Genomic DNA, 26459 nt, shown 5'->3' with positions numbered 1-26459 from the left:
AAAAAGAAATTGAAATGTGAATTTAACAAAATTAAAAACATTGGATGAAAACATTTAGAGTTTGATAGGATCAAAAGGAAATAAATTTGTGATCATTACCTGCTCCTATTCCATTCCCTCTGGGTGTCCCACTGGGTCTGGGTCTACTAGGTCTTGTAGTTGTCTTATTGAAAACTATAATAAAGTGGGAAATAAACAGTTGAGACATTTTTTTTTAGTTGAACATTTGCAGTCAAGGAAAATAAAGCTTCCCAGAGAATTGGAACTCATTTAACTGGCAACAAAAATGATGACTTACCAAAAACTAATGTTCACACTATAGAAATCACAATTTTGGTATGAAAATCATAGACTTGAATTTGAGACCTGAGTATATACTCTGAGGTGACCTGGTCTAAGTGGGAAATAGCTTGCTTCCTTTAAAAGCACTAGATACATTTCAAAATGGGCTTCCCTAGTGACTCAGACAGTAAAGAATCTGCCTGCAATGCAGGAGACCTGGGTTTGATCCCTGAGTTGGGAAGAACCCCTGGAGAAGGAAATAGCGAGCCACTCCAGTATTCTTGCCTGGAGAATCCCATGGACAGAGGCAAATGGTAACTACAGTCCATGTGGTTGCAAAGAGTCGGACACAACTGAGTGACTAAACTTTCACTACTTTCACATTCTAAACTGGGACTGAAGAAGGATCAAGACTACATATGCCCGATGAAAACCCAAAATTTGGTGTGTATTTATTATTAAGGCCTTAATTCCTAACACGTAAGTTGGTGGTCCTTTTGGAAGAGTCTCTAGGTACACATCCTCCTTCATAATGCTGGTGTAAGTCTCATTAAACACATGATACGATAAAACTTTTGAAATTTCTCTCCTGCTCTGTTGAGAGTCATAATATTACCAAAACACTGAAGTCATCTGTCTTATTCTCCATTTAGCGAGTTTTTAAGGAAAAGCACTAAGTATATTGCAATTAAGAGAGTGAGTTCTGGAGCCAGACTGCTTGCCTTCGACTCCACATTCTAGCCCTCTGTAAGCCTTAGCTTCCTCAACCTAGCCTCATAGGACACATGGTAAGCACCCACTCATCATTAGACATTACTGTTTCCTTATTTTGTAGAAAGGTTTAATATAACCAACCACACATTAAGTTCTCACCAGTTATCATGATACAAAAGTCACATGGAGGTGTACTTTTTTTTTTTTTTTTACAAAGATTTCTGCACCTGTTACCTTTAGGAGTTGCAGGATTACTAAAAAAACTGGGTTCCTCCATAAACCAAAAGATACATATGTGTTTGCTATTTCTTCCATGTGCCCTGAGAGATGTTCATCAGGGATGGTAGCTTATTACCCATTTTTGACACTTAGAACTTTAAAACTTCTTAGAATCACAGACGAGAAAAAGGACAGAAAACATCAGAGTCTCTGGTCCAACTTGCATGTTAGACTAGGAGTATTTACATGGATCAGATTAACCCCCAAGTTAACTTTGCCTAACAAGGTTCAGTGAGAGAGAGCCAAGATCTTTTGACGACTTTGGTCATTTTAAAGCATTTTCTGGGAACTCCCTGACGGTCCAGTGGTTAGGGCTCAGCACTTTCATTGCTGGGGCCTGGGTTCCATCCCTGGTTGGGAAACTAAGATTCTGCAAGACTGCAGAGTGGCCAAAAAAGAAAAGTTTTTTTCCAGTTTAACTATCATTTTACTTTTGATGTATACAACCTGTAAAATGTGTGTTTGCTTGTTTTTATATGAAGTGAAAGTCGCTCAACGTGTCTGACTCTTTGTGCCCCATGGACTACAGACCATGGAATTCTCCAGGCCAGAATACTGGAGTGGGTAGCCTTTCCCTTCTCCAGGGGACCTTCCCAACCCAGGTAAAAGTATTCTTGCAGAACAAGAGCCTTTCATACTGGAAGAGATCATCTTTCCTTAAAAGATAACATTTGAAACAAAATACATCATAGCTATTGCTAATGTTATCGCTATAATTGCCATGGAAAACTGAAGGAGGGAGAGAGGGTATGTGTGATTTAGGCAAAAATACTATTTTCAAGATGATTTTATATTGTTAAATTTCCATAGTGGTCTCTGAATCTGCTTATCCTTAAAAAATTTCAGTCAAGTCTTGTCACTTCCAGGGATTCATGATTACCTCTCCACTTACCCACAAGGATCAGAATTCTGTATGTAACTTATTTCAGTTTCAGGATATATAGCCCTCATGTGGTCATTTGGCTGTTTCAATACATTCTTTTTTTGGTCATGCTGCACAGCATGCAGGATCCTAGTGCCTTAATCAGGTATCAAGTCTGCACCCCTTGCAGTGGAAACTTGGAGTCCTAACCACTGGACACCAGGGAATTCCTCAATACATTTTATATCTTCTTTTTTTCAGTTAAGTGTTAGTCACTCAGTCATGTCTGACTCTTTGCAACCCCATGGACTGTAGCCTTACAGGTTCCTCCATCCATGGGATTTTCCAGGTAAGACTACTGGAGTAGGTTGCCATTTCCTCCTCCAGCAGATCTTCGCGACCCAGGGATCAAATCCTGGTCTCCTACATTGCAGGCAGACTCTTTCCCATCTGAACAGGGAAGCATATCTTCGTAGGTGTGTTGATTATTCAGATCATCAAAAAGAGAAACAACTTACCAGGTCTGATGTGTGGTTTGTCAGGTGTTCTGGGCCTCATAGTAGTAGTATACAATCTGTGTGGTGCTGAAACAGAGAAAAAATCAGATTTAATAACCAATGCATCCAAGCCCCAAAATGGAGATTCAGTACTCTACAGGCCAACAACTTACACGCTTTGCATGGAAGCATAAAGAACATTTTTAAATCCTCAAGTATGCATTAGAGCATTGATGCTAAAGGAAAATGCATGTTTAGTTGCTCAGTCGTGTCCCACTCTTTGTGACCCCATGGACTACAGTCCGCCAGGCTCCTCTGTCCATGGAATTCTCCAGGCAAATACTGGAGTAGGTGGCCATTTCCTTCTTCAGGGGATATTCCTGACCCAGGGATGGAATCTGGGTCTCCTGCATTGCAGGCAGATTCTTTACTGTCTGAACCACCAGGAAATCCCGCTAAAGGAAAATAAAGCAAGTGAAAATATTCATGACTGGAAATTAAAGATGCGCATAGTCAAAGTAAGGTAGGCCTTAGGTAACATGTGTTAAGGATTAGTCACCAATTAGTCCATGTTTTCAAGGGCATTTATTTCACCACATGGTTGCTTAATATGGTAAACATATAAGTCAATCATTTACCCCTTCATCCATCCATGTGTCTGTCCATCTGTCCATCAACCCATCTGTCTATTCACATTTCTCAACCAGGGAGTCATTGTGGAACAATATTTTGCCAAAAAAGACAAGTAATCATAATGGCAAAAAGAAAAATATTTTTAGGTATGTAAGAAGAGTAGAAACATGTGGTCTCTATCTAATTGTCTTAGCTCATGAACCCCGAAGTGAATAAATACTCACTTAGTGCCATTCATTAAATCTTTGTGTGTTAGTTACTCAGTCATGTCTGACTCTTTGCGACCCCATAGGCTGCATGAAAAGGCAAAAAGACAGGACACCGAAAGATGAACTCCACAGGTTGGAAGATGCCCAATATGCTACGGGAAAACAGTGGAGAAATAACTCCAAAAAGAATGAAGAAATGGAGCCAAAGCAACACCACCACCCAGTTGTGGATGTGATTGGTGATGGAAGTAAAGTCTGATGCTATAAAGAAAATATTGCATAGGAACCTGGAATGTTAGATCCATGAATCAAGGTAAATTGGAAGTGGTCAAAAGGAGATGACAAGAGTGAACAGTGACATTTTAGGAATCAGTGAGCTAAAATAGACTGGGATGGGTGAATTTAACTCAGATGATCATTATATCTAGTACTGTGGGCAAGAACCCCCTAGAAGAAATGGAGTAGACATCCTAGTCACCAAAAGAGTCCAAAATGCAGTACTTGGATGCAATATCAAAAACAACAGAATGATCTCTGTTTGTTTCCAAGGCAAATCATTCAGTATCACAGTAATCCAAGTCTATGCCCCAACCAGTAGTGCTGAAGAAGCTGAAGTTGAATGGTTCTATGAAGACCTATAAGACCTGCTAGAACTAACACCAAAAAAAGATGTCCTTTCCATTATAGGGGATTGGAATGCAAAAGTAGGAAGTCAAGAAATAGCTGGAGTAAAAGGCAAATTTGGCCTTGGAGTACAGAGTGAAGCAGGGCAAAGGCTAATAGAGTTTTGCCAAGAGAACTCACTGGTCATAGCAAACACCCTTTTCCAACAACACAGGAGAAGACTCTGCACATGGACATCAGCAGATGGTCAACACCAAAATCAGACTGATTATATTCTTTGCAGCCAAAGAAGGAGAAGCTCTATACAGTCAGCAGAAACAAGACCAGGAGCTGACTGTGGCTCGGATCATGAACTCCTTACTAGGAAATTCAGACTTAAATTGAAGAAAGTAGGGAAAACCACTAGATCATTCAGGTGTGACTTAAATCCAATCCCTTATGATTATACAGTGGAAGTGAGAAATAGATTCAAGGGACTAGCTCTGATAGAGTGTTTGAAGAACTGTGGATGGAGGTTCGTGACATTGTACAGGAGGCAGTGATCAAAACCATCCCCAAGAAAAAGAAATGCAAAAAGGCAAAATCGTTGTCCAAGGAGGCCTTACAAATAGCTGGGAAAAGAAGAGAAGCTAAAGGCAAAGGAGAAAAGGAAAGATATACCCATTTGAATGCAGAGTTCCAAAGAATAGCAAGGAGAGATAAGAGAGCCTTGCTCAGTGATCAATGCAAAGAAATAGAGGAAAACAATAGAATGGGAAAGACTAGAGATCTCTTCAAGAAAATTAGAGATACCAAGGGAATATTTCATGGAAAGATGGGTACAATAAAGGACAGAAGTGGTATGGACCTAACAGAAGCAGAAGATATTAAGAAGAGGTGGCAAGAATACACAGAAGAACTATACAAAAAAGATCTTCATGACCCAGATAATCATAATGGTGTGATCACTCACCTAGAGCCAGACATTCTGGAATGTGAAGTCAAGTGGGCCTTAGGAAGCATCACTATGAACAAAGCTAGTGGAGGTGATAGAATCCCAGTAGAGCTATTTCAAATCCTAAAAGATGATGGTGTGAAAGTGCTGCCTCAATATGCCAGCAAATTTGGAAAACTCAGCAGTGGCCATAGGACTGGAAAAGGTCAGTTTTCATTCCAATCTCAAAGAAAGGCAATGCCAGAGAATGCTCAAACTACCGCACAATTGCACTCATCTCACACGCTAGCAAAGTAATACTCAAAATCTTCCAAGCCAGGCTTCAATAGTGTGTGAACTGTGAACTTCCAGATGTTCAAGCTGGATTTAGAAAAGGCAGAGGAACCAGAGATCAAATTTCCAACATCTGTTGGATCATCGAAAAAGCAAGAGAGTTCCAGAAAAACATCTACTTCTGCTTTATATGCTACACCAAAGCCTTTGACTGTGTGGATCACAATAAACTGTTGGAAATTCTTCAAGAGTTGGGAATATCAGACCACTTTACCTGCCTCCTGAGAAATCTGTATGCAGGTCAAGAAGCAACAGTTAGAACTGGACATGGAACAACAGACTGGTTCCAAATCAGGAAAGGAGTACGTCAAGGCTGTATACTGTCACCCTGCTTATTTAACTTATGTGCAGAGTACATCATGAGAAATGCTGGGCCGGATGAAGCACAATCTAGAATCAAGATTGCCGGGAGAAATATCAATAATCTCAGATATGCAGGTGACACCACCCTTGTGGCAGAAAACGAAGAAGAACTAAAGAGCCTCTTGATGAAAGTGATAGAGGAGAGTGAAAAAAATTGGCTTAAAACTCAAAATTCAGAAAACTAAGATCATGACATCCAGTCCCATCACTTCATGGCAAATAGATGGGAAATAAAAGGAAACAGTGACAGACTTTATTTTTTTGGGCTCCAAAATCACTGCTGATGGTGACTCTAGCCATGAAATTAAAAGACGCTTGCTCCTTGAAAGAAAAACTATGACCAAACTAGATAGCATATTTAAAAGCAGAGACATTACTTTGCCAACAAATGTCTGTCTAGTCAAAGCTATAATTTTTCCAGTAGTCGTGTATGGATGTGAGAGGTGGAGTCTAAAGAAAGCTGAGTGCCGAAGAATTGATGCTTTTAAACTGAGGTGTTGGAGAAGACTCTTGAGAGTCCCTTGGACTGCAAGGAGATCCAACCAGTCCATCCTAAAGGAAATCGGTCCTGAATACTCATTGGAAGGACTGATGCTGAAGCTGAACCTGCAATACTTTGGCCACCTGATGCGAAGAACTGAGTCATTGGCAAAGACCCTGATGCTGGGAAAGATTGAAGGTGGGAAGAGAAGGGGATAACAGAATATGAGATGTTTGGATGGCATCACTGACTGGATGGACATGAGTTTGAATAAACTCCGGGAGCTGGTGATGGACATGGAGGCCTGGCGTGCTGCAGTCGATGGGTTCACAAAGAGTCGGACACAACTGAGTAACTGAACTGAGACTATAGCCTGCCAGGCTCCTCTGTCTATGGAATTCTCCAGGCAAGAATACTGGAGTGGGTTGCTACTTCCTTTTCCAGTAAAGTTTTAGGGATGAACGAAAATGACCTCTGGGGTCCTGCTCATCAAGGGAGGGTGAGAAAAGATCAAGTACTCAGACATCGCAGGGACCAACATGTCACCTTGTTACTTTCTGCTCCTGTTATCCAGGGCTGACACAGTGAGAACCATTAATGATGACTTGTCAAATACATTTAAAAAATGAGTAACCATTGTAAGCAGGCAGATTCATGAGAAACTCAGCCGAAATATGTTTGCTCCCTAAGCTTTTTTCCTTTCCTTTTTATTAAAACAAAGATTATGTTTTTTATTTCCATTTCTGACACAAACCAGTACTCTGTAAATGTGTGCTTTTCTTTCTTTCTTCTTTCTTTATATTTTTGGCCACATAGCATGCAGGATCTTTGTTCCTCAACCAGGGATTGAACACTAGTTCCCTGCAGTGGAAGGGTGGAATCTTAACCACTGAACCACCAGGGAAGCTCCTCTATAAGCTTGTAAAGTGTGCATCCATCCTGGAATGTGTCTATCCTTATCTTCCCTCCTCTGCCCCCGTCAACACGCCACATTGCCTCCTACCACTAACTTTCTTGGTAATGCTTTAGCTAAGAGTGGAAAAAATTTTTGTGCAAACTTTGTAAGTAGATTACACTGTTTTGGTGATTTTGTTCACATCTTGAGTGGGTATTTATGTAACCATAAATCAGCAAATGCCTTGCCTACCACATTTAAAAAAATATACCTGCAAAACAGATTATAATGTAGCTCATTTATAAACTTCCAATATGAAGACTGATGAGCAGAATTTTGCCAAACTTCAGGCCAAAAACAGCAGACATGTCCTGAAATTCTCTGTAGGTTTAACATGGGACTTTCAACATGTAATAGCTAGAGTGAATAGAGGAACTGATGTTATTAACAGAAAAATCAGTTCTCACACACCCTAAAATATGTGGTGATGACTTGCAAATGTTTTTCTTCAATTTTCTTTGAGAGTGGTAGGATTCCCTGTCAGTTGAACATACTTCAGCTCTCTTGTTAATTTCTTCAATGTTAGATTGTCTTTGCTTTAAGAAATATAAAGAATCATGGCTCTATTAGCATCATTCTAGAATATATATAAATTTTAAAACTTAGAAAAGAAACTTTGAGCAGAACACAGAAATAATCAGTACTGCATTCATTATTTCTAAGCCACAGGATCAGAATTTGTTTTTTTCTTTTTCTGTAGTCTTTACTTATATTTTGAAAGAACTTTTCATAAAGGAGTTGAAATATAACAAGTTTAGGCTGTGAATTACATATCTCATCACCAGATAATACAGGGCCTTGAGAAAACTGCTGAGGGTTTCAATTTTAAATTAAAAAGAAAGAATGATGAAGACACATTGTGAGGATGTAATATTGTAAATATCATCTCCACATAGCTTTTGGTAATAAAATAATAATAAAAATAATTTTATTTTTAATAAAAATATTTTTGATAATAAAAATAATTTTAAAAGATAGCTTCATATCTAAAGAGTTTTATAAAATTGTTTAAAAAGAATACTAAAAATATTTGACAAAGATAACATAAAAAAATAGACAAACAGGGATTATAGGACAAATACCTTTAAGGACCTTTGTTTTGCCCAGTATTGGGAGAGGGAAAGAAGGGTACAAATTTCTCTGGGTGGCATAAAGAGCAGGGGGCTGAAATAAATAATCAAAATGCCCCCAGAGGGACTTCCCTGGTGGTCCAGTGGCTAGGATTTTGTGATCCCAATGCAGGGGGCCCAGGTTCTATCCCTGGTCCAGAAACTAGATCCCACATGCCACAACTAAGACCCAGCACAGCCAAATAAAGTAAGGATTAAAAAAAAAAGCCCCCTGGATGGCTCTGGCCAATGGATTTCTACTGTGGGTTGAGATAAGAGGAGTAAAGGAGAGAAGCTTGAATATGTCAGGGTTTCAAATAGAGCTGCAGGAAATTGTCTCAGCAGACAAAGAAGCAACAATGGTAGAGAGGGATGGTGCTGGAGATCCTACTAGCACATTCATGCTGTAGGGTTTAGGCATTAAGTTTCTTTGGAGCACTGGGGCCTCACTGCTGAGGGCCTGGAGACCAAAAAGCCACAAGGTACTGGTACACAAATGGGTGGAGTGTGAAGATCAAGAGGAACAATTCACAGCATCTCTCAAGTTGCTGTGTGCCGTCCTGTACATCTAATGCCTACTGTTAGAAACACAACACGCCAAAAACAATACAATGGATCAACCTCCTCGTCCACAATGCTCAGGCACGCGTTTATGAGGGGTGAATCGAAGGATGATCTAGGACATACAGGAGGGTGCTGTTACTAAAGCTTACCCTATACCCCCAAGCAGGGTTACTGGCCTGGGCCAGGTTGGAAATGCACTCCTGGCAAGCCCCCTTTAAAGGGCCTTGGCACAAGTTCTAGAAAAGTGTGGATCCCAGAGCCGCATAGGTTAGGCTAAGGATCCTCAGAACATAAGAAAATGATTAAAGTGCAGTATGTAATATAAATATGTTAAGATAATTCATAGAATGGTATCAGATCTTGAATATACATCCAATCAACTGTGAAATCCATCTATAAAGCCAAGTTCTAGAAGCAATTTGATAAAAATATTGATATTTCCCTTAAAGTAAGAGGAAGCAAAAACAAGAAAAGAACATGCCTGTTATCTTTTATTCTCAATTCTGAAATTTACAAGGCTCTAAAAGCTGAAATCTTTTTCTCATTTGGCAATACAACCTGAAGAATATTTATCCTGCTTATTGTCAATACATATTTTGCTGTAAAAACATCAGTGTGTTTGATTATGAGAATCTAGCTATCTTCTATTAAGCCAGACATTAAAGAGGTTTGCAAAAACATTAAAAAATAAACATATAAAGATCAGGATGGGATATGGATGCAATAGGATTGCTGCTGCTGCTAAGTCACTTCAATCATGTCCGACTCTGTGAGACCCCATAGACGGCAGCCCACCAGGCTCCCCCGTCCCTGGGATTCTCCAGGCAAGAGTGGGTTGGCATTGCCTCTTCCAGCAACAGGATTGAACATCTACTGTTAATGTCTGAAACTGATAATGAGGATGTGGGAAGACTGCTATTATACTAGGCTCCTTACTTCTGTGCATATTTTTTAAATAAATAAAAGTTAATAAACAGAAAGGTAATAAAGTAAATAATAAAATTAACATTTAAGCCATTATAAAAATGAAACAAATTCAAAAGACTTAGAAAAGTTACAAGAACTGCCCTATACCATAGTGAGTATTCTCAGTCATATTCATTTAGAATAAGTGCTGCTCTACTTATTATAAAATATATCCCTTAAAAGTAGATTTCTTTTATTATCATTTCCTCTTATTGCTATGTTTTTTTTTTTACCAATCCCTCCCTCCAATATAACTGACAATTGAGTAAAATAAATTTGTCTTGCAGCTCTTTAAAATTTATTTGCTCTCATTTTGGGGGGCTTCCTTCCACATGCTAGAGGTAGAAATGGGCAAAAGAGGGCTATTAAGAGGAAAAAAAAGGAAAAGAAAAGAAAACATGAAAATACTGGAAATCTGCAACTGGTTACAATCCAAGTTAGAAAAAGTATATAAAAAGGAAAGATGTCTGAGAGCAGAAGATGTGAGAAAAAGCTTTGTGTAGGTGAGTTGACTTCCCAAAAAGCAGCAAGAAGAAACAATATAAGGAAATCCCAGACCAAACCTTCCTGGATGTTTTAATATTATTTCATCATTTAAAATGATTTTCTTGTTACTAGTTTCCTTTCTCAGGCTGCAATATCAAAGAGTTCATCAAGTTTTGGAGATAGGACAAAGAGGAAAAGAGGTAGAGAAAGTAGGAGGAGAAGGAGGAAGGTAACAGATTGTTATTTATCAGATCTGGAAAATGAGGCGAAAGAAGGTAAGGCGAGGAAAAGACAACAAGAGCTTACATTTTTAGTCATTATCATCAACTGCAAAGAACATTAGCATTCAAAAGCAAAGCTCTAACTAAAGAGACTGTCTTTCCTACATTCAACTGGTAATCATATAAATATTATTACTTGGCTGATGTCCTGTACCTATGAAGTGAAAAAATTTAAACTAACTCACTGTGATGAAAATTCTCTTTCTAAAAGGAAAATTTTCTTCCTGTTTAAACAAAGAAGGAAAAGCTACTATCCAGAGGTAGGGAAATAGCTTTACCCTGAGTTGTCTTTGCCAATTCAGTCGTTCGTGGAACCTTCTTTGTGAAGAGTTCTTGGGTAGACTGGTCTGTTTCTGCCGGGGAAAAACACAGTAAGATGAATGGCTTTAAATAAATATCATTAATGAACAAGTGAAAAAAAAAAACCAACAACAAAAACCCCCACCCTCTTTTCTTCCCCATGCAATGATAAAAGGGTCCATTGCATTGATAACTATGCCTAGTGATCATCTTATTTTAAAGTTACTGGTACATTTTAATAACTCTGATTTATTATATTTACTGTCTCCTTGGACTATAATGTTAATGATTATTATAAGGATCTCCAAAAGCTTTCAATTCAGGATCACTGTTTAATGATATTGGACATGGCTATACACTTGGATATGCCTCCTGTCTTGTATATCATTGCCTTCACGTTTCCCTCTATTTCACGAGCTTCACAAGTTATTTAGGTGAGCTGGAAAAAACAGATCATAGAAAATAATGTGCATTTACACCACGTAAGAATAAATATTCTATTTATCTCACATGAAAATCAAAGTTTATTGACACATTACTCCTAACAAAATAAACACCCCTATATTATCTTGAAATAATTACAACATCATACTGACAGAGCAAATTATACTGTTCACTTTGCCACATACTGGATCCAAGGAAATATTTGGTGAAAATAATATGCTGTCATCTTATTTTCTGCCTGTCTTATAATCTAGATTCTGCTCATAGATAATTGTGATAGTTGGCCCAATGAACTGCTGCTGCTGCTGCTGCTAAGTCACTTCAGTCATGTCCAACTCTGCGCGATCCCACAGACGGCAGCCCACCAGGCTCCCCCCGTCCCTGGGATTCTCCAGGCAAGAACGCTGGAGTGGGTTGCCATTTCCTTCTCCAATGCATGAAAGTGAAAATTGAAAGTGAAGTCACTCGGTCGTGTCCAACTCTTCACGACCCCATGGTCTGCAGCCTACCAGGCTCCTCCGTCCATGGGATTCTCCAGGCAACAGTACTGGAGTGGGGTGCCATTGCCTTCTCTGGGCCCAATAAACTAAGATATAGTTAAAAAAAAAAAAAAAAGCAAAAAACCCAGGAGTGGAATTTAGATAATTAACATATTCAGCAGTGGTTCTTGATAAGTACTTTTGACTTCCTCTCATGGGTAATGCTGACTTTGAGGGCCTGTGCTATAATAGATGAATATTTGGTAATTAGGTTATATTCACTCATTCAGTTTTAAGTATTTTCCTTCAAAAAGGATTCCTTTTAAAATGGAATCAGTAACTTTATTTCACACACAAAGAATGGGTTTACCTGAAAGGGGATGAAGGGAGGAAAGTAAAGCCACTGATTTAAACATAGCCATGTGGGATGTAGTGAGGACAGGGCAGAGGAACCAACAAACACAAGCTGGGAATTCTTGCTTTCCTGTTCACATTCAGCCAAGTCGCAGGCAAACTAGGGTTTCCCACACAGTGAAGACATTGATGCTGAACTCGAAAGCATGGCCAGCTCATCCCAACCAGTCTTCCTGACTCATCCATCCACCCGTGTTTCTCCAGGCCACCCACATGTTCATCAGATGAGTCTGGCTACCATTCTCTGTATGTGCCTCTTCCCCATCTCTCTTTAAACTGAAGAGCCCTTCATACCTTTAACTCTCATTCCAACTGGAAGACCTAGCATACACGTCACTTCCTCTGTGAAGCCTTCCCTGATACCCCTAGGTAGTTTGCTTGTTCAGTGTGCCGCTCATTTCTCTATGATCTCATTGTAATGTATAATATGAGAGTGAATTCCAGGAGCTCTGACAACTGAGAATGTGGGTTCCAGTTTGGCTCTGATGTTAGCTATACAGCTTGGCCAGAGTTTTAAAAATCTTTCTATGCCTCAATTTTATAATCTGTAAAATGGGACAACAGAATCTACACCACAAACTTGTAATGTGTCTTAAATTAAAAAATATGTGTAGAACACTGGGTAGCACAGAGCAAGCACAGTTATTGCTAAATCCTGTCTTTGTATTAGATGGCAATCTCTCCAAGGTAAGGACTTACCTTTAAAGCAGTTGTATTTTGGGATTCCCTTGCTTAGCATTGCACTTAACACTATAAGATATTCAGATTTCAAAAATTTTTCTTCCCAAATGCAGTTTCAAATATGGAAAAAGCAACAAGAAAGTATAGCATTGATATACACTGGGAAGTTTTTTTTTTAATTTATTCTTTAAATTGGAGGGAGATTGCTTTACAAGGTTGTGTTGGTTTCTGCCATACAACAATGCAAACCAGCCATAATTATACATATATCGGGAAGATTCTTTTTCCAAAAAAGTAACTGAAATTTTGTTAAGATGTTTTAAAACATTCTCATCTTGTGTTGGAAATCAGCATAAATATTAGAAGGACAAATACACAGTTAATGTAAAAGAATCAAGTGAAATGGATATCTTTTACAATGATAAAAAGAGACCCTCTATTGTTTGGAATACCATAAACACAACATACATATGGCTACTTTAAAGGCAATTCCTAAAATGTTAAGTCCTCATTGGACTGAATATCAAAGCAAAATTTACCAAGAGTGGTTTGTAGTTCCTCTTGACCAGTACTTGGTGAAATCATAGGAATGAAGGGGCTGCCTCGTGTCTCTAAAGGAGCTGAAAAGACAAGTAAGTACCAAGGTTGTCAATCTTTAGATTCAAAAGCCAGCAACCAGCCAAAATAATTTTACATGAGATTCTGTTACTTGAAATACAAAAAGGAAAACATTAAGTGGGTCATGGAAAAGAAAGTTAAGTGTGCATGGAACCTGTGGAATATCAGAATAATGGTTCTTAACTGTTTTTTTCCCCCACCAGGATAGATAATAAACAACATTCAGTGCTTGACACGCTCCATGACCATGCCTGGTTAAGATGGGTATGGTGTAGACATGGTTCTAGGTCTGTCAGCTGTGTCTCTCCCCTCCAAGAGAGCACACAGGATCACCCAGAGGAGAGGATATCATCACTGTAGCAACCATCTGGAGTCCGTTCAAATTTATTTTTAAAAATAAACCAGTGGCAAATTTTAGTATTTTGATCTATATAATAATTACTTGTCAGAGCCTTCCACAGCATGCTAATGTGTTGTTAAGGCCACAGCTGAGAACCATTAAGCTGGCAGAAATGTTAATTATATGGACAGGTGTAAGGTGGGATCATTTTGAACACAGATAAATGAGGTAGGTGAGGATGAACGTGGTAATGAGCTGTCTTAAGTTGGTCTTCAGAGCAAACCTTTACAACAGTGAAACCACTGCCTTTCTAGTCTGAAAAGGGTAAAAATAATAATGAAACAATGAAGAGGATTGAGAAGGGAGGATGTTTCAATGTGATTGTTTGAGAAAGACCTGCAATCTTGATGGCAGCCAGGAAAATAATTAGAGTGGGTCAAATGGAAAAACCATTACCTAGAGTTGTCTCTGGCAGATGGATTCTAAAGGTAACAGGTTGCAGAACTAGGCCAAAAGCAAACCAAAGAAATATATTTATGAAAATTACTACCTGGTGGAGTAAACCTAGTTTCTGTGTCTCTACAATGCATCTTAACATTTAAACATTCTCTTAGAGAATCAGAATAAATATAAGAAAATTCTATATATCAGGTGACACCCAGGGAACTTAGTTTAGCTAAAAGTTTAAAGTTTTCATTCAGTGTCACTATGAGGAAAATTTGGGTAGGCACCCATATTTTTAATTTAACAGTACACCCACATTTGGATGTAGCTATATTTACATCCTGAAAAAAGGTGAACATGGTTGACTGAGTTAATAATGATATCTTACAACTGTAGCATGATTTCCTATTCAATAAAAACACTTTCAGGGAAAATAAACTAATTATACTCTATTCCCTCATGGGGAAAATAAGTCAAGCAGATTTTATGATTAAGTCTTCCTCTAAAGAAATATACACATTTTCTATCTAAAATTTTCTCTGAGCTTCTTCTACATATCACCCTCATTACAAAAATATATTTGCTTCAAGAACATTTTTTGAAAAATATACTTCCTAACTGGGAGAATAAAACAGTTCATTTACCAGGTTCACTCTGAGAGACTTCGGAGTCTGGCTTATGGGGAAGGAGCACATCTCTTGGAACTGAAAGAAAAAGATTATAAAACACTGTGCATTCTAAATGCCATACCTGCAGTGAAACTCAACCCACAGACATAAAACCCTGGGAAGCATGAATGAAGTAAAGATATTTTCACAGTGGCTAAAACACTAAGGCAAGAAAAGGACTGTCTTTCCAAAATGGAAAAATGTCAGTGTGTAGGGAAGGTTCTAGTGGCAGTAAAACAAAGTTGGTCATGGTTCATTTTGAAGATTCCACTGAGGGGAAAAAAAAGGAAGAAAAAACTAATTTAGTTAAGCATAAGACGATTATCTCCCTAAGTTATCTTCAAAATAAGAAGTCAGCTTTTGTCTGAAGTGGTTAGCTGCCATTTGATATTCCTGCTAAAATTCCACCAACAGAAATGGAAACATTATTTTAAAGAAATGGGCTGAAAATTAGGGGAAATGGCAAGAAAAGCAAAACTCTTGAGGATCTAAAAAGAGAACAAAGCTATTCTAAAAGGCATAATAGTTATGGGGAGAAAAATAGAGCAAAAGGAATCAGCCACTCGCTAGAAGACACCACATGTAAAGTTGATGAGAGTGCTTGTTAAGTAGTAAATGTTAGATAAATTTTGCCGTTTTCGGCATTCTTAGTGATGTGGCTTCTAGTATAATAAGTATTAGGGCCTCCCAGCATGAAAACAAGGGAGACAAATGTATGCTAAAGTGAAGTCCCTCAGTCGTGTCCGACTCTTTGCGACCCTACAGACTGTAGCCTACCAGGCTTCTCTGTCCATGGGATTTTCCATGCAAGAGTACTGGAGTGGGTTGCCATTTCCTTCTCCAGGGGGTCTTCCTGACCCAGGGATCAAACCCAGGTCTCCCGCATTGCAAGCAGATGCTTTACCCTCTGAGCCACCAGGAAAGCTCAACTACAAGCTATGTATGCTAAACTACAAGCCTACTCATATTCAGTTCTGTGGTATATTTTTAATACCTGTGTCCAGTTCTACTTTGGAAAAATAAAATGGTAGGCTGGGAATTGCTCTCATTGGGAAAAATATCAGGTTGACTTGCCTATTGTTAATACCAGATTTCTTTGGCAAATCTCCTTTCAGGAGCAATATAATGTATTTCTTTGACTCAGTTTCCCCACAAGGAAGTCCTTGTCAACCCTACTCACTCACTGAAAAGTTTTCCGACCACACTAAATTCATAAATACCCTTAGGTATGCAGTGTAACTTTCTTGCATCTTATATGGTGCTGGAGGGAAAAAAAAATAGAATTCAGGCTAGAATTCTCCCTCTGAGAAAGATGAAGGAAAAACTTTTGCACCACAAGGTGGACAAGCACAACTTTACCATTCGTGCAGAAAAAAGATCATATGAAATGGACATTCATTTTCTTTTATGGCTTTTGGAAATTACATTTAATGTGAATGTCACATCTGTTCTTAGTCTAGGCCACTGAGTAAGTACCAGTGAAATCACAGTTGTGGAATTTGGTCCATTGGAAAGAGATGTGACTCTATTAGAACTTCTATGAGCTAAATGATAACGACCAGGAGAACTTGAAATGTGGATTTTTGTTTGTTTTAAAAAGGTTAACTTCAAAAAAGATTAGTGGGGGATAAAGTTAGAGAAAACCCATCATAATGGTGAACATTTCACCACTGCTATGTAGTCTTTTTAAAGATTCAAGTAGTAAAACATGAAGAACTTCCAGCCATAAATCAAACTAACTGTTTATCTGTAGGGTGAAGGAGAAGGCACTTTGATGTGGCTCTGAGAAGGTCGTGGCCATACAAAGCAGCCTGTAGTTTATAAACATCCTAATTGGTTCCAGTGCTAGACTGCATAGAGAGGAGGTGGGATTAAGGAAGGGAAAAGCTGAGAAGAAATGTGCTACCAATAAATCCACCATATTGTAAACACATTACCTGCTGCCTGCCTTAGTTTCCTGAGGAATTCAGACCGGCATAATGTGGATTCCTGCTGCTGCCACTGGCACTTTTTAACCATGAAGTGATGATTTAATAACTGCCATACCAGACGTTCTAAAGCAGGTGAAATCAGTGGAAAGGAAAGAACTAGAAATATTCACAGGAAAGGGATGTGAATCATTCTCTTATTTGGTCAATGGCAGCTTTTTTCTTTTTCCGTATGTGGCATTCTGCTGTGTATTAAATTGAATAAGAACATGATTCTAAAAACCTGAATCTTCCATGCTGGGGGAAACTTATGAGTGTAAATCATGACAATTTAACTGAGAAGACAGTTTTGATTTCCTTATTAAAATATTTACCATTATTATATTGTAGACCCATTTATATTAGCCAAATTATCATTGATATTAACAAACAAATTAACTTACCAGTTATATATATTAGCTACCTTTTTGAATGAAGGGCATCTCTTCAAAGAAAAATTCAACTACCAGAAGACAACTGTGAGTGGAAGTGTCTAATATGGACAAATGTGAATGAACATGCCAGAGTGTTCTGCCAGAATAGATGGGAGAATGAAGGTGTCGATCTCTGATAGAGATGGTGCACTAAGAAATCTTCAGTAAGGTTTACCCTTGCAACAGCCTACAAAGGTATTCTCATAGATAAGTAATACACACAGACCACACACCTCCTTCTGTCCAGATTCCCACTTCCTTTATTCTAACCTTGCAGCCGGAGGCACAGTCTGGGAGGCAGCAGGTTTCCTGCCCTCTCAGAGACCGCTTTCAGAGCTTCACTTGTGCTCTTGTGTCCCCTTCCCTTGTGTCTCCTCTGGGACCTTTCACTTTCTATCATTTCTATTATCTTCTATTTTTCTCCATTAATCCATATTTTCATTTATCTATGAATTATTCCCTCCCCACCCATAAAATAACTCAAACGTTCCAACATCCTAAAATTAATAACAAGTTCCTTGACATGGCTTCCCCTTCACACAATCCCTTTCCTGCTCTCATTCCCCTCAACTAAGAACTCTGCCTCTGCTTCCTGGTTTCTTAACTGCACCTTCTCCATCCACTGTAGATGGCCTTCCATTTCACTGATCTCCTGCACCCATGGATCCATGAGGCCTCATCCATAGTTCTGAATATCAAAATGTTCTAAAGACCAAAAAGGTTTTATTTTTTTATTTTTTTGCTTAGTCTCTTTGACAGCAAAACCTGACTAGAACTGATCTAAGTCAATTTACAGTTTTTATTTATCCTGAGTAGTGTGACTGCTCATACTTCTCACTGCAGACTTATGAATATGTAATCTATGGTAACTTTTCCAAAGTCTGCAAATTGCTGAATTCTGAAGCACTGGCCCACAGGTTTCCGGTGCAGGCTTCTAGACCTGCACTGTCAAGTCCAGCGGCTCTTCTGACTTCCTCCTACTCGCTGTTACTCATGGCCATCCTTCCCTGCCTGGCCTCCTGAGTTCCTTTTTCCTGGTACTCTCTGATCATTTGACAGAAACTTCTGCTGGCTTCTCCTTCCTCTATCCACTATTTAAATGAAACCATGTCCTCTAAGACTTTGATCTTTGATCTCTTATTTTCTCAGTCTGTACCTTCTCCTGGATGATATCATTCCCTCAAAATTTAAGAACCTTCTGTACATAGTAGACACATAGACACATGGCTCCCAAATCTACATCCTAAATACTGACTTCTGTTTAGAAAGCCAAAAATTCATTTCAACCACCAATCCAACTGGCCTTCCAAACCTAGCACCTTATTCCTCCCTCTGTGTTCCCTGCCTTAGTTAATGGTATTGGCATCTACCACCTGTGAAAGCTAGCTTCCCTGGTAGATCAGTTGGTTAAGAATCCATCTGCAATGCAGGAGACCCAGGTTTGATTCCTGGGTGGGGAAGATCCGCTGGAGAAGGAAATGGCAACCCACTCCAGTAATCTTGCCAGGAGAATCCCCATGGACAGAGGAGCCTGGCAGTCTACATTACACGGGTTGCCAAGAGTCAGACACGACTTAGCGACTAAACCACCGCCACCTGCCTAAGCTGGAAATCACAGTGTCCTCCTTCTCTCCATGACACTATTCAGTCATTGTCCACATTCTAGCAATTCCATCTCCAAAAGACATTTTAGCTTTCATCCCTTCTTTCCTAACTGCAAAAATGCTGCAAATTAGAATCTGCCAAAGAGAGCAGTTTAGAGCATTTGCAGGGTTGGATAGCTTGCTGAAATCTAGATTTTTTTTCTGCCTGGCTTGCTTCCAATGACTGAAGTCTATCCAAATATTTCTGTGGTGACAGAAGTTGCCACTTAGCTAAGATAGCCCTTGGTACAGAAACAAATCTATAAAGAAGGCATCAGAGCAAGTCCTCTGCCCTGAATTTGAAAGCGTTTCTCCAAGGCAGATCAAAAGAAAAGCCAGTACTGTTCTGGCTCTGGAGATGCTGTGTGGGCTCAGTGTGTCTAAATTCCTCATTAAATACTGTAGTTAATTTGACTGAGTGACTGGATATTCTCCAAAGGTCTAACTGGATGAAAGCTGTGTTATGCTTAGGCATCTATGGGATAGAAGAGCTGTACAGAGAATCCGAGACTGACTTATTTGATACAAGTCTAAAAATTCAATGTTGTCACTTCTGACATCACTTAGAATAAACTGAGACAAACATCATGTTAAAACATAACTATGTCCCGATTTCAGTACCACATTTTACATTTTTACAGAGCATCTGTCTCTCTAGGATATACCAGCACACATTACGTTTAGATGTAACTTACCCTATTTTCTGAGGAGCCAGTAAACAAAGTCATGGGCTCATTAGGAAGCAAACCTGAGACTAGATACAACCCCCAAACTGTTTGAATCCAGTCTGTTTAAACACTTGGGAGAAAACTGAAAAGTAGTAATGATTGCCATATGTTTCCTCCTGTAGCATCACACCCATGGAGTAACATGTGTCCCCTGATGGACACAATGGCAGGACCAACACCAGGTTTAGAGACACAATTCACACTCAGGTTTAGAGACGCTTGGAACTGGAGAGTCAATAAAATAAGCCTAATGAAGGCTCCACCGGGAGCGTTTGTGCTGCTGTTCCAAGGCTCAAACTTATGAGTTAGAGTGTCTGTGAAAAATAAGGCATTGATCAAAGTAAGGTAAATATTAGATATTTAAAAAGAAGAAAAGTTTAACTATTAGATATATTACTTTAATGAGATTATGTCATATCAGAACCAATAGTATTACTTTTTCTAATGAAGAGGAAAAGTAATAAAATCACTCACATTTACTGTCGTTATCTCTAATGACTCCATCTCTGTTAACATATTTTTTCCACAGTTGAAAACAAGAAGTTGACCTTTTGCCAGTGGGAAGATAAGCTTTTTTATAATATGTTTATAATAAACATACAATATGTTTATTAAAACATATAATGTGTTTATAATATGACTTTTGCTTTTAGCAGTACAAATTTACATCCTGGACTTCAGGGCAAAAAGTCTCTTTGTGGACTATCACCACCTGCAGCCACCTAATCGTCTCACGGCTGCAGAAACATTCTCCACTTACATAACCAGAAAATCATGATAGCAAGTGAATTCACTTGCCTCTAAAATGCCATCAGTCCAAGCTACAGCTCAGAAAACTTTGGTTCTAGGAATGCTCTATAAGCTTCTAGGACCACCTAAGAATTTATAATAATTCAACTTTTTTTTTTTTTAAGGGGCAAAACCTGTAGTATTTCTCAGATACTCTGGCTAAAACTTTGGCTTGGCTTATTAGTGAACCAACAATGAACTACTTAGTGAAGCTAACAGCGGCTTCTTATGATCACTTGAGGATCTAGAGAAATGTCTGGGTCCTTGAAGTCCCCAACTTGACTTCTCTTCTTGTCAAATATCTTGACAAATGCAAGATAATTCCCCCCTAAACAGGCAAAAAGCCTTCTCAAATGATAGACAATAAATAGATCTGTAGCTAAAGAAATCATTTAATGTGTGTGTGAAACAGATTTCTTAAGCAACTGCTCCATGAACTGGGAAAGTAGAATTAAAAACAGACAACAAAAAACCTCAAACAAAGTAAAAAAAATCCTCAGTGTTGAATAGTGTAAAATTTCTGAACCCAAGAAAATGGCTAAATACAATGTCCTCCATTTGCAAAACATCATTTTATCATTTTTGTGGAAAAAAATCCCAAATCTTTATCTTATTTTGGTGAAACATGAGCATCGCATAGTTAACATTAGTAGGTTATATTTTAGAAGTCAGAAAAGAAAGAAGCATTCTACCCTTAATTCTAGGCTATTTTTTATAAGTCAGAAAAAAAGAGAAGTCTTCTACCCTTGGCATAATTCTCTGCCTTTGGATTATATCAATGTTTACATAAATAACGGAGCACATATGTAACTCTTATGAACACTTTGAAATGATTATATCATGCATGACACAACATGGTATCAGAACATAAATGAAATATGGACCTCATATCCATCCTTCCTCATGTTGCATTGCAGCAGAATGTGACAGTAGAATGCATTTGACTTAAACATGAAGTAAAGCATTTACCAGGTGGCGTATAGGACACTTCTGGACTTGGTGACGTCATTGGCTTCAGAGTAACATGCTGGAATACCTTAGGAGCTGAAAGAGAGAGCTTGGACCATGAGTCATTTGGTTTCAGCATCTCCCAGTCATGCTTAGCACATAAGATCTGACAAAGCATAAACCCGATTATTGCTTTAAAAAAAGTATTGAAATAGGAGTTATATGGAAAAATAAACCTTGAGGTCTAGTCAATCAGCTAGAATTTCAAATACTTTAAGAAAAATGAAATCTGAGAAACAGCAAAATTTGACTAAGCATAAGGGTAGGATGAAGAAATTTTGGAAATCTTTCAGAAGAGATAGCAATTAAATTAAGAGTATTCTTCTTCTCTGGATGTTTGCTTGACTTCTTAAACAAATCCTCGTGCCTTTCTGTGAAGAATGAGTTCAGTAAAGTCAAAGTGGGACCGCAAAAAGCATGTATGAAAGCAATTTAAAGTCAGGTCAGCAACAGCAGAAAGAGAATGGGCAAACGATCGGAATGGTTGGGCTCACATTCTGTGCCTCCGGCAATTCTTAGGCTCTAAATAAACCTTTAAATGACATGTTTACAAAGTCAAAATGTCTTTCCACAGCTGTTCCTTTGGAGTAACAAGGTGCTAATGTAATAGATTTTTGTTTTGTTTTGTTTTAGTCCTGGGGGAAGTGGGGGAAGAAAGGCCTACTTTATTTATATAGTTCATTTTACAACTTCAAAAATGCTTCCATAAAGATTATGCCCTTTGATTCTCACCATAATGCTGAGAGGAAGGAATGATCAGCTTGACTTTGAAGCAAGGTTGGATACTATTGCCTGGGGTCACATGGTCATTAAGCATCAGAGCCAAGACTTGAACTGAATCCCAAGGTCCAGACATGATCGCTAGGTCCCAACTCTTGGGTTTCCTATATCCCAGCTCTGCAGGTCACATTTTTAACTTGCTCCTCATTTTTTAGGTAGACATAATAAACCTGTCCTAACTCAAAGGGTGACTGTGAGAATTAAGTGTGAATGTCAAAATGATGTGAAATATACATTCCTATAAACATTTCTTTCCACTTTTGGAGAAACTTTACAAATTTGACATTGAAAGATCTGAGTATATTTTGCTTTTCACATTGTTTGCCCCCTCAAAAATTAGGAGCAACTTTGATGGTTATAAGATTTCTAGATATAAAATTATTAATAACAGGATTGTTCACTATTACTTATGAACATAGGAATCTAAAAATTAAACCTATATTTAATGATAAAATATTCTTGATGATTTCTTCCAAATTTTTGATCCCACTATGTCCTCAAATGGCAAACAGAGTAAATTTAAATTTTGCTATCTAATTTATCAACATAATTTAAGTATAAATAAGGCAGCATGCCCAATTACAGAATTTCATTCTGAAAACAGTGATAGATAAACAACTGCATTGCTCTTTAGGTTGTACATGCTCTGTTGGATGATGGCTTTATAGCCCAACAGTAATAATTTCCATTTGGTGTTGCACATATGAACAGAACATTCTCCCATTCAAATGGCCTTTTGCAACAGCTAGCCAGATGTAAGGGGGGAAGTACTATGATAGTTTAAACATTTGTCTTTGAACTATTGAGTGATACACATATCTACATATGAAACATCCTTGAAAGACTATAAAAACCTAGGGTACTGCTGGGATCTATTAAGTAAAGCTCATATTCTCCTGGATAAGAGAGATCCTAATTTCACCCACTTTTAAGAGGAATACATAGAATGAACAATTTTCCAAATCATCCCCTTATATTAGGCCACCCTGACCAAAATCAAGCAAGGTTGAAACTTAAAGTGTCATAATCGGAAACTAGAGTAAGGTCCTGATTTACTATATCGATTTTTGTAAGTACAGAGTACAGCTCAAAAAGATAAAATTATGAATGTCTTCCTTCTTAGTTCTTATCTCCTTTACTTTTTATAATGTAGCTAACCAGGGCCTTACAGTCTCAATGTTTTAACTTCCAACACATCTAATTTTTCATCTCTTCGCTTACTTTCCAACATTCATTGTTTTATGCTTTCTTGTTTCTTTCCATTTCTCCCTTTTCTGCTACATTTATTATATTCTTTCATTTAGTTCAGTTCAGTCACTCAGTCGTGTCCAACTCTTTGTGACCCCATGAACCGCAGCATGCCAGGCCTCCCTGTCCATCACCAACTCCCAGAGTTTACCCAAACCCATGTCCATCAAGTCAATGATGCCATCCAACCATCTCATCCTCTGTCGTCCCCTTCTCCTCCTGCCTTCAATCTTTCCCAGCATGAGGGTCTTTTCCAATGAGTCAGCTCTTCACATCAGGTGGCCAAAGTATTGGAGATTCAGCTTCAACATCAGCCTTCCAATGAACACCCAGGACTGATCTCCTTTAGGATGGACTGGTTGGATCTCCTTGGAATACAAGGGACTCTCAAGAGTTTTCTCCAACACCACAATTCAAAAGCATCAATTCTTTGGCACTCAGCTTTCTTTAGCGTCCAACTCTCACATCCATACATGACCACTGGAAAAACCATAGCCTAGACTAGACGGACCTTTGTTGGCAAAATAATGTCTCTGCTTTTTAATATACTGTCTAGGTTGGTCATAACTTACCTTCCAAGGAGTAAACATCTTTTAATTTCATGGCTGCAATCACCATCTGTAGTGATTTTGGAGCCCCCCAAAATAAAGTCAGCCACTGTTTCCCCAACTATTTGCCATGAAGTGATGGGACTGGATGCCATGATCTTAGTTTTCTGAAAGTTGAGCTTTAAGCCAAATTTTTCATTCTCCTCTTTCACTTTCATCAAGAGGCTCTTTAGTTCTTCTTCACTTTCTGCCATAAGGGTGGTGTCATCTGCATATCTGAGGTTATTGATGTTTCTCCCGGCAATCTTGATTCCAGCTTGTGCTTCCTCCAGCCTGGCGTTTCTCATGATGTACTCTGCATATTCTTTATATTCACATAAAAGGTTGAGAGCTTCCTTTCATGACTTTATCTGTTGATTTCTTAAGATTAGATTTTAGTTTCCTATCCACAAATTTAATATACTTGCTTTTAAAATTCTTATTCTATTTATTTTTACTTATTCACTAATTCCAATTATTTTTCCCAGCATTTGTTATATATTAATATTTCAAATTTATTTCCTGTTATTTTTAAATTTCTTATTCTTTCAGATGATTGTTGCTTTGATACCTTCATATACTTATGTATCACACTCATATTATTTTTTAGCAAAGTTTTACTAATTAAATAAAAACACATTTTAAAATACATTAAAGCAGATTGAAAATCATTAGCTAGATGTGGTACTCAGGACTTTCTTTTAAGGAGTTTTCCTTTAAAGAAAAAATAATGGGCAAAATTTCTCTCAAAAATATAATCGAAAATGTTAATATCTCTCAGGTATTCAAGATCATTCCCAAATCTAACAGTTCTTTTTTTTTTTTTTCCTTTCAGTAGGGATACTGAGATGTGATTAAAGAATCTGTGGTGGTAATTCAGAGCTATTACCTGGATCAAACATAATTTTGATGCTGCTAACATTTTTCTTTCCCCAGATCATTGGTGATAGTTAGGGTTCCTTTCCAGTACACTGGATAGGTGCACTTCATATACTTTTTGGAAATGGGCCATGTATAAACAAATTTGAATATAGATGATTGGCCTTGACTGTAACTACCTTGACCACAGAAGGCCGAAATTTTGTTTCACATTCCCAGTGTGTAGCACATTGCCTGGCACTTAGTCAGCATGTGAGCATGCAATAAGTATTTGTTGAGTGACTAACTGATGAAATGAACTAGTTAATCAGCCACTTAAGGATCAAGGGGTGACACAATTTTAAATTAGGAGGGAAGAGTGACAGGAGGACTAATGACAGCAGACTAGGCATGACTGGGTATATGCTTAGAGCAGGCGTCAATGCTGGAAATGTCTGGAAAAACTGATGGGGTCCAGAGGCTGGATGAGAATAAGAACAAAAATTGATGTAAAATGCTGAGAATCTGCAACTGATATAAATGAGAAACCAAAAGGAGGGAAATATGAGCTTTCTTTGAGGTATGTCAGGTTTATGGTAGCCTGAAATGGAGATCTGCCAAGACAGTCAGAGGAAATGAACAAGAGCTTGGTTGCGAAATCAGGGTTAATCATTCACGTAAGAACTTCCTTACTGTTAAAAAAAATAGTTTATAATGACTCTTGTTTAGCTCCTTTCCAAAAACTCATAGCAAAACAACCAAAGAAATATTATGTAAATATTTTATAGGAGAAGATACATATTAAAAATCTTCATGAACTAATGTTAAATAAAATTGACTGAAAGGCCAAAAAATAATTAGGAGACTGGTGGGTGAAGGACATTCAAGGACCATGGAAGGGTTTCTCAAACTAGGAGAAGCAAAAGGAAGTAGGCAGGCTATTTTTTTAAAGAAATTCCATATTTCTCTATTCCCTTCTCAAATAACATAAGAGTAGGGAAGCTTTTTGGAATAAGCCACTTTAATACTATACTTTTTGATAAAGTCTAAATATAAATATTTATTAGGTTTCAAAGGAAGACTTGTTTTATAAGGGTTAAAAACCTAACTTGCTATAATTCAACAAAGTAACTCCGCAAACATCAAACTTTTAAGGCCAGAATATAAAATAAACATTTACCTGATTGTGTTTGTGGGATTCTTGGACGTGGAGATGTTTTTGGTTTGGGAGGAGTTCGTGATATCTGCTTGGAAGCTAAAAGAAAGGATACAGGTTCGGAGCTCTTGAGCTTCTCAAGAATAACAGTACCTAAACTTCTAGGAGTTCAAAGGCATTTGTTGAGTGACTGAAGACCTAAATATACAGCAATTAACATAATTAAAGCTGGCAAGGAGCAATAGAATATAAGAAGATAATTTTTTTATTATCATAGAAAACAAAACAAGAAGGCACATTA

The 26459-nt window shown here is 38.1% G+C and overlaps 1 protein-coding gene across 8 annotated transcripts in view; it reads right to left on the bottom strand.

Annotated features, from left to right (window-relative positions):
* Positions 1-26459, bottom strand: part of ABI3BP (ABI family member 3 binding protein) — a 286699-nt gene that overhangs the window by 60834 nt on the left and 199406 nt on the right. For 5 of the 8 annotated variants that reach the window (XM_081572436.1, XM_081572437.1, XM_081572439.1 and 2 more), the window contains 8 exons: positions 26183-26257; positions 21491-21565; positions 14937-14996; positions 14305-14352; positions 13430-13510; positions 10851-10925; positions 2656-2721; positions 100-174 (listed from right to left, as the gene is read on the bottom strand). In XM_081572436.1, coding sequence (XP_081428562.1) covers positions 100-174; positions 2656-2721; positions 10851-10925; positions 13430-13510; positions 14305-14352; positions 14937-14996; positions 21491-21565; positions 26183-26257 — 555 coding nt within the window. Of the gene's footprint in view, positions 1-99; positions 175-2655; positions 2722-10850; positions 10926-13323; positions 13327-13429; positions 13511-14304; positions 14353-14936; positions 14997-21490; positions 21566-26182; positions 26258-26459 lie in introns of all 8 variants that reach the window. The other 3 variants (XM_081572442.1, XM_081572443.1, XM_081572441.1) reach the window with 3 other exon arrangements.

Source organism: Giraffa tippelskirchi, chromosome 2, assembly GCF_054371585.1.
Source record: "Giraffa tippelskirchi isolate mGirTip1 chromosome 2, T2T-mGirTip1v1.2.pri, whole genome shotgun sequence".
Classification (NCBI taxonomy): Eukaryota; Metazoa; Chordata; class Mammalia; order Artiodactyla; family Giraffidae; genus Giraffa; species Giraffa tippelskirchi.
Note: the sequence above shows the minus strand (reverse complement) of the source record. Positions and strands in the feature narration are given on the sequence as shown.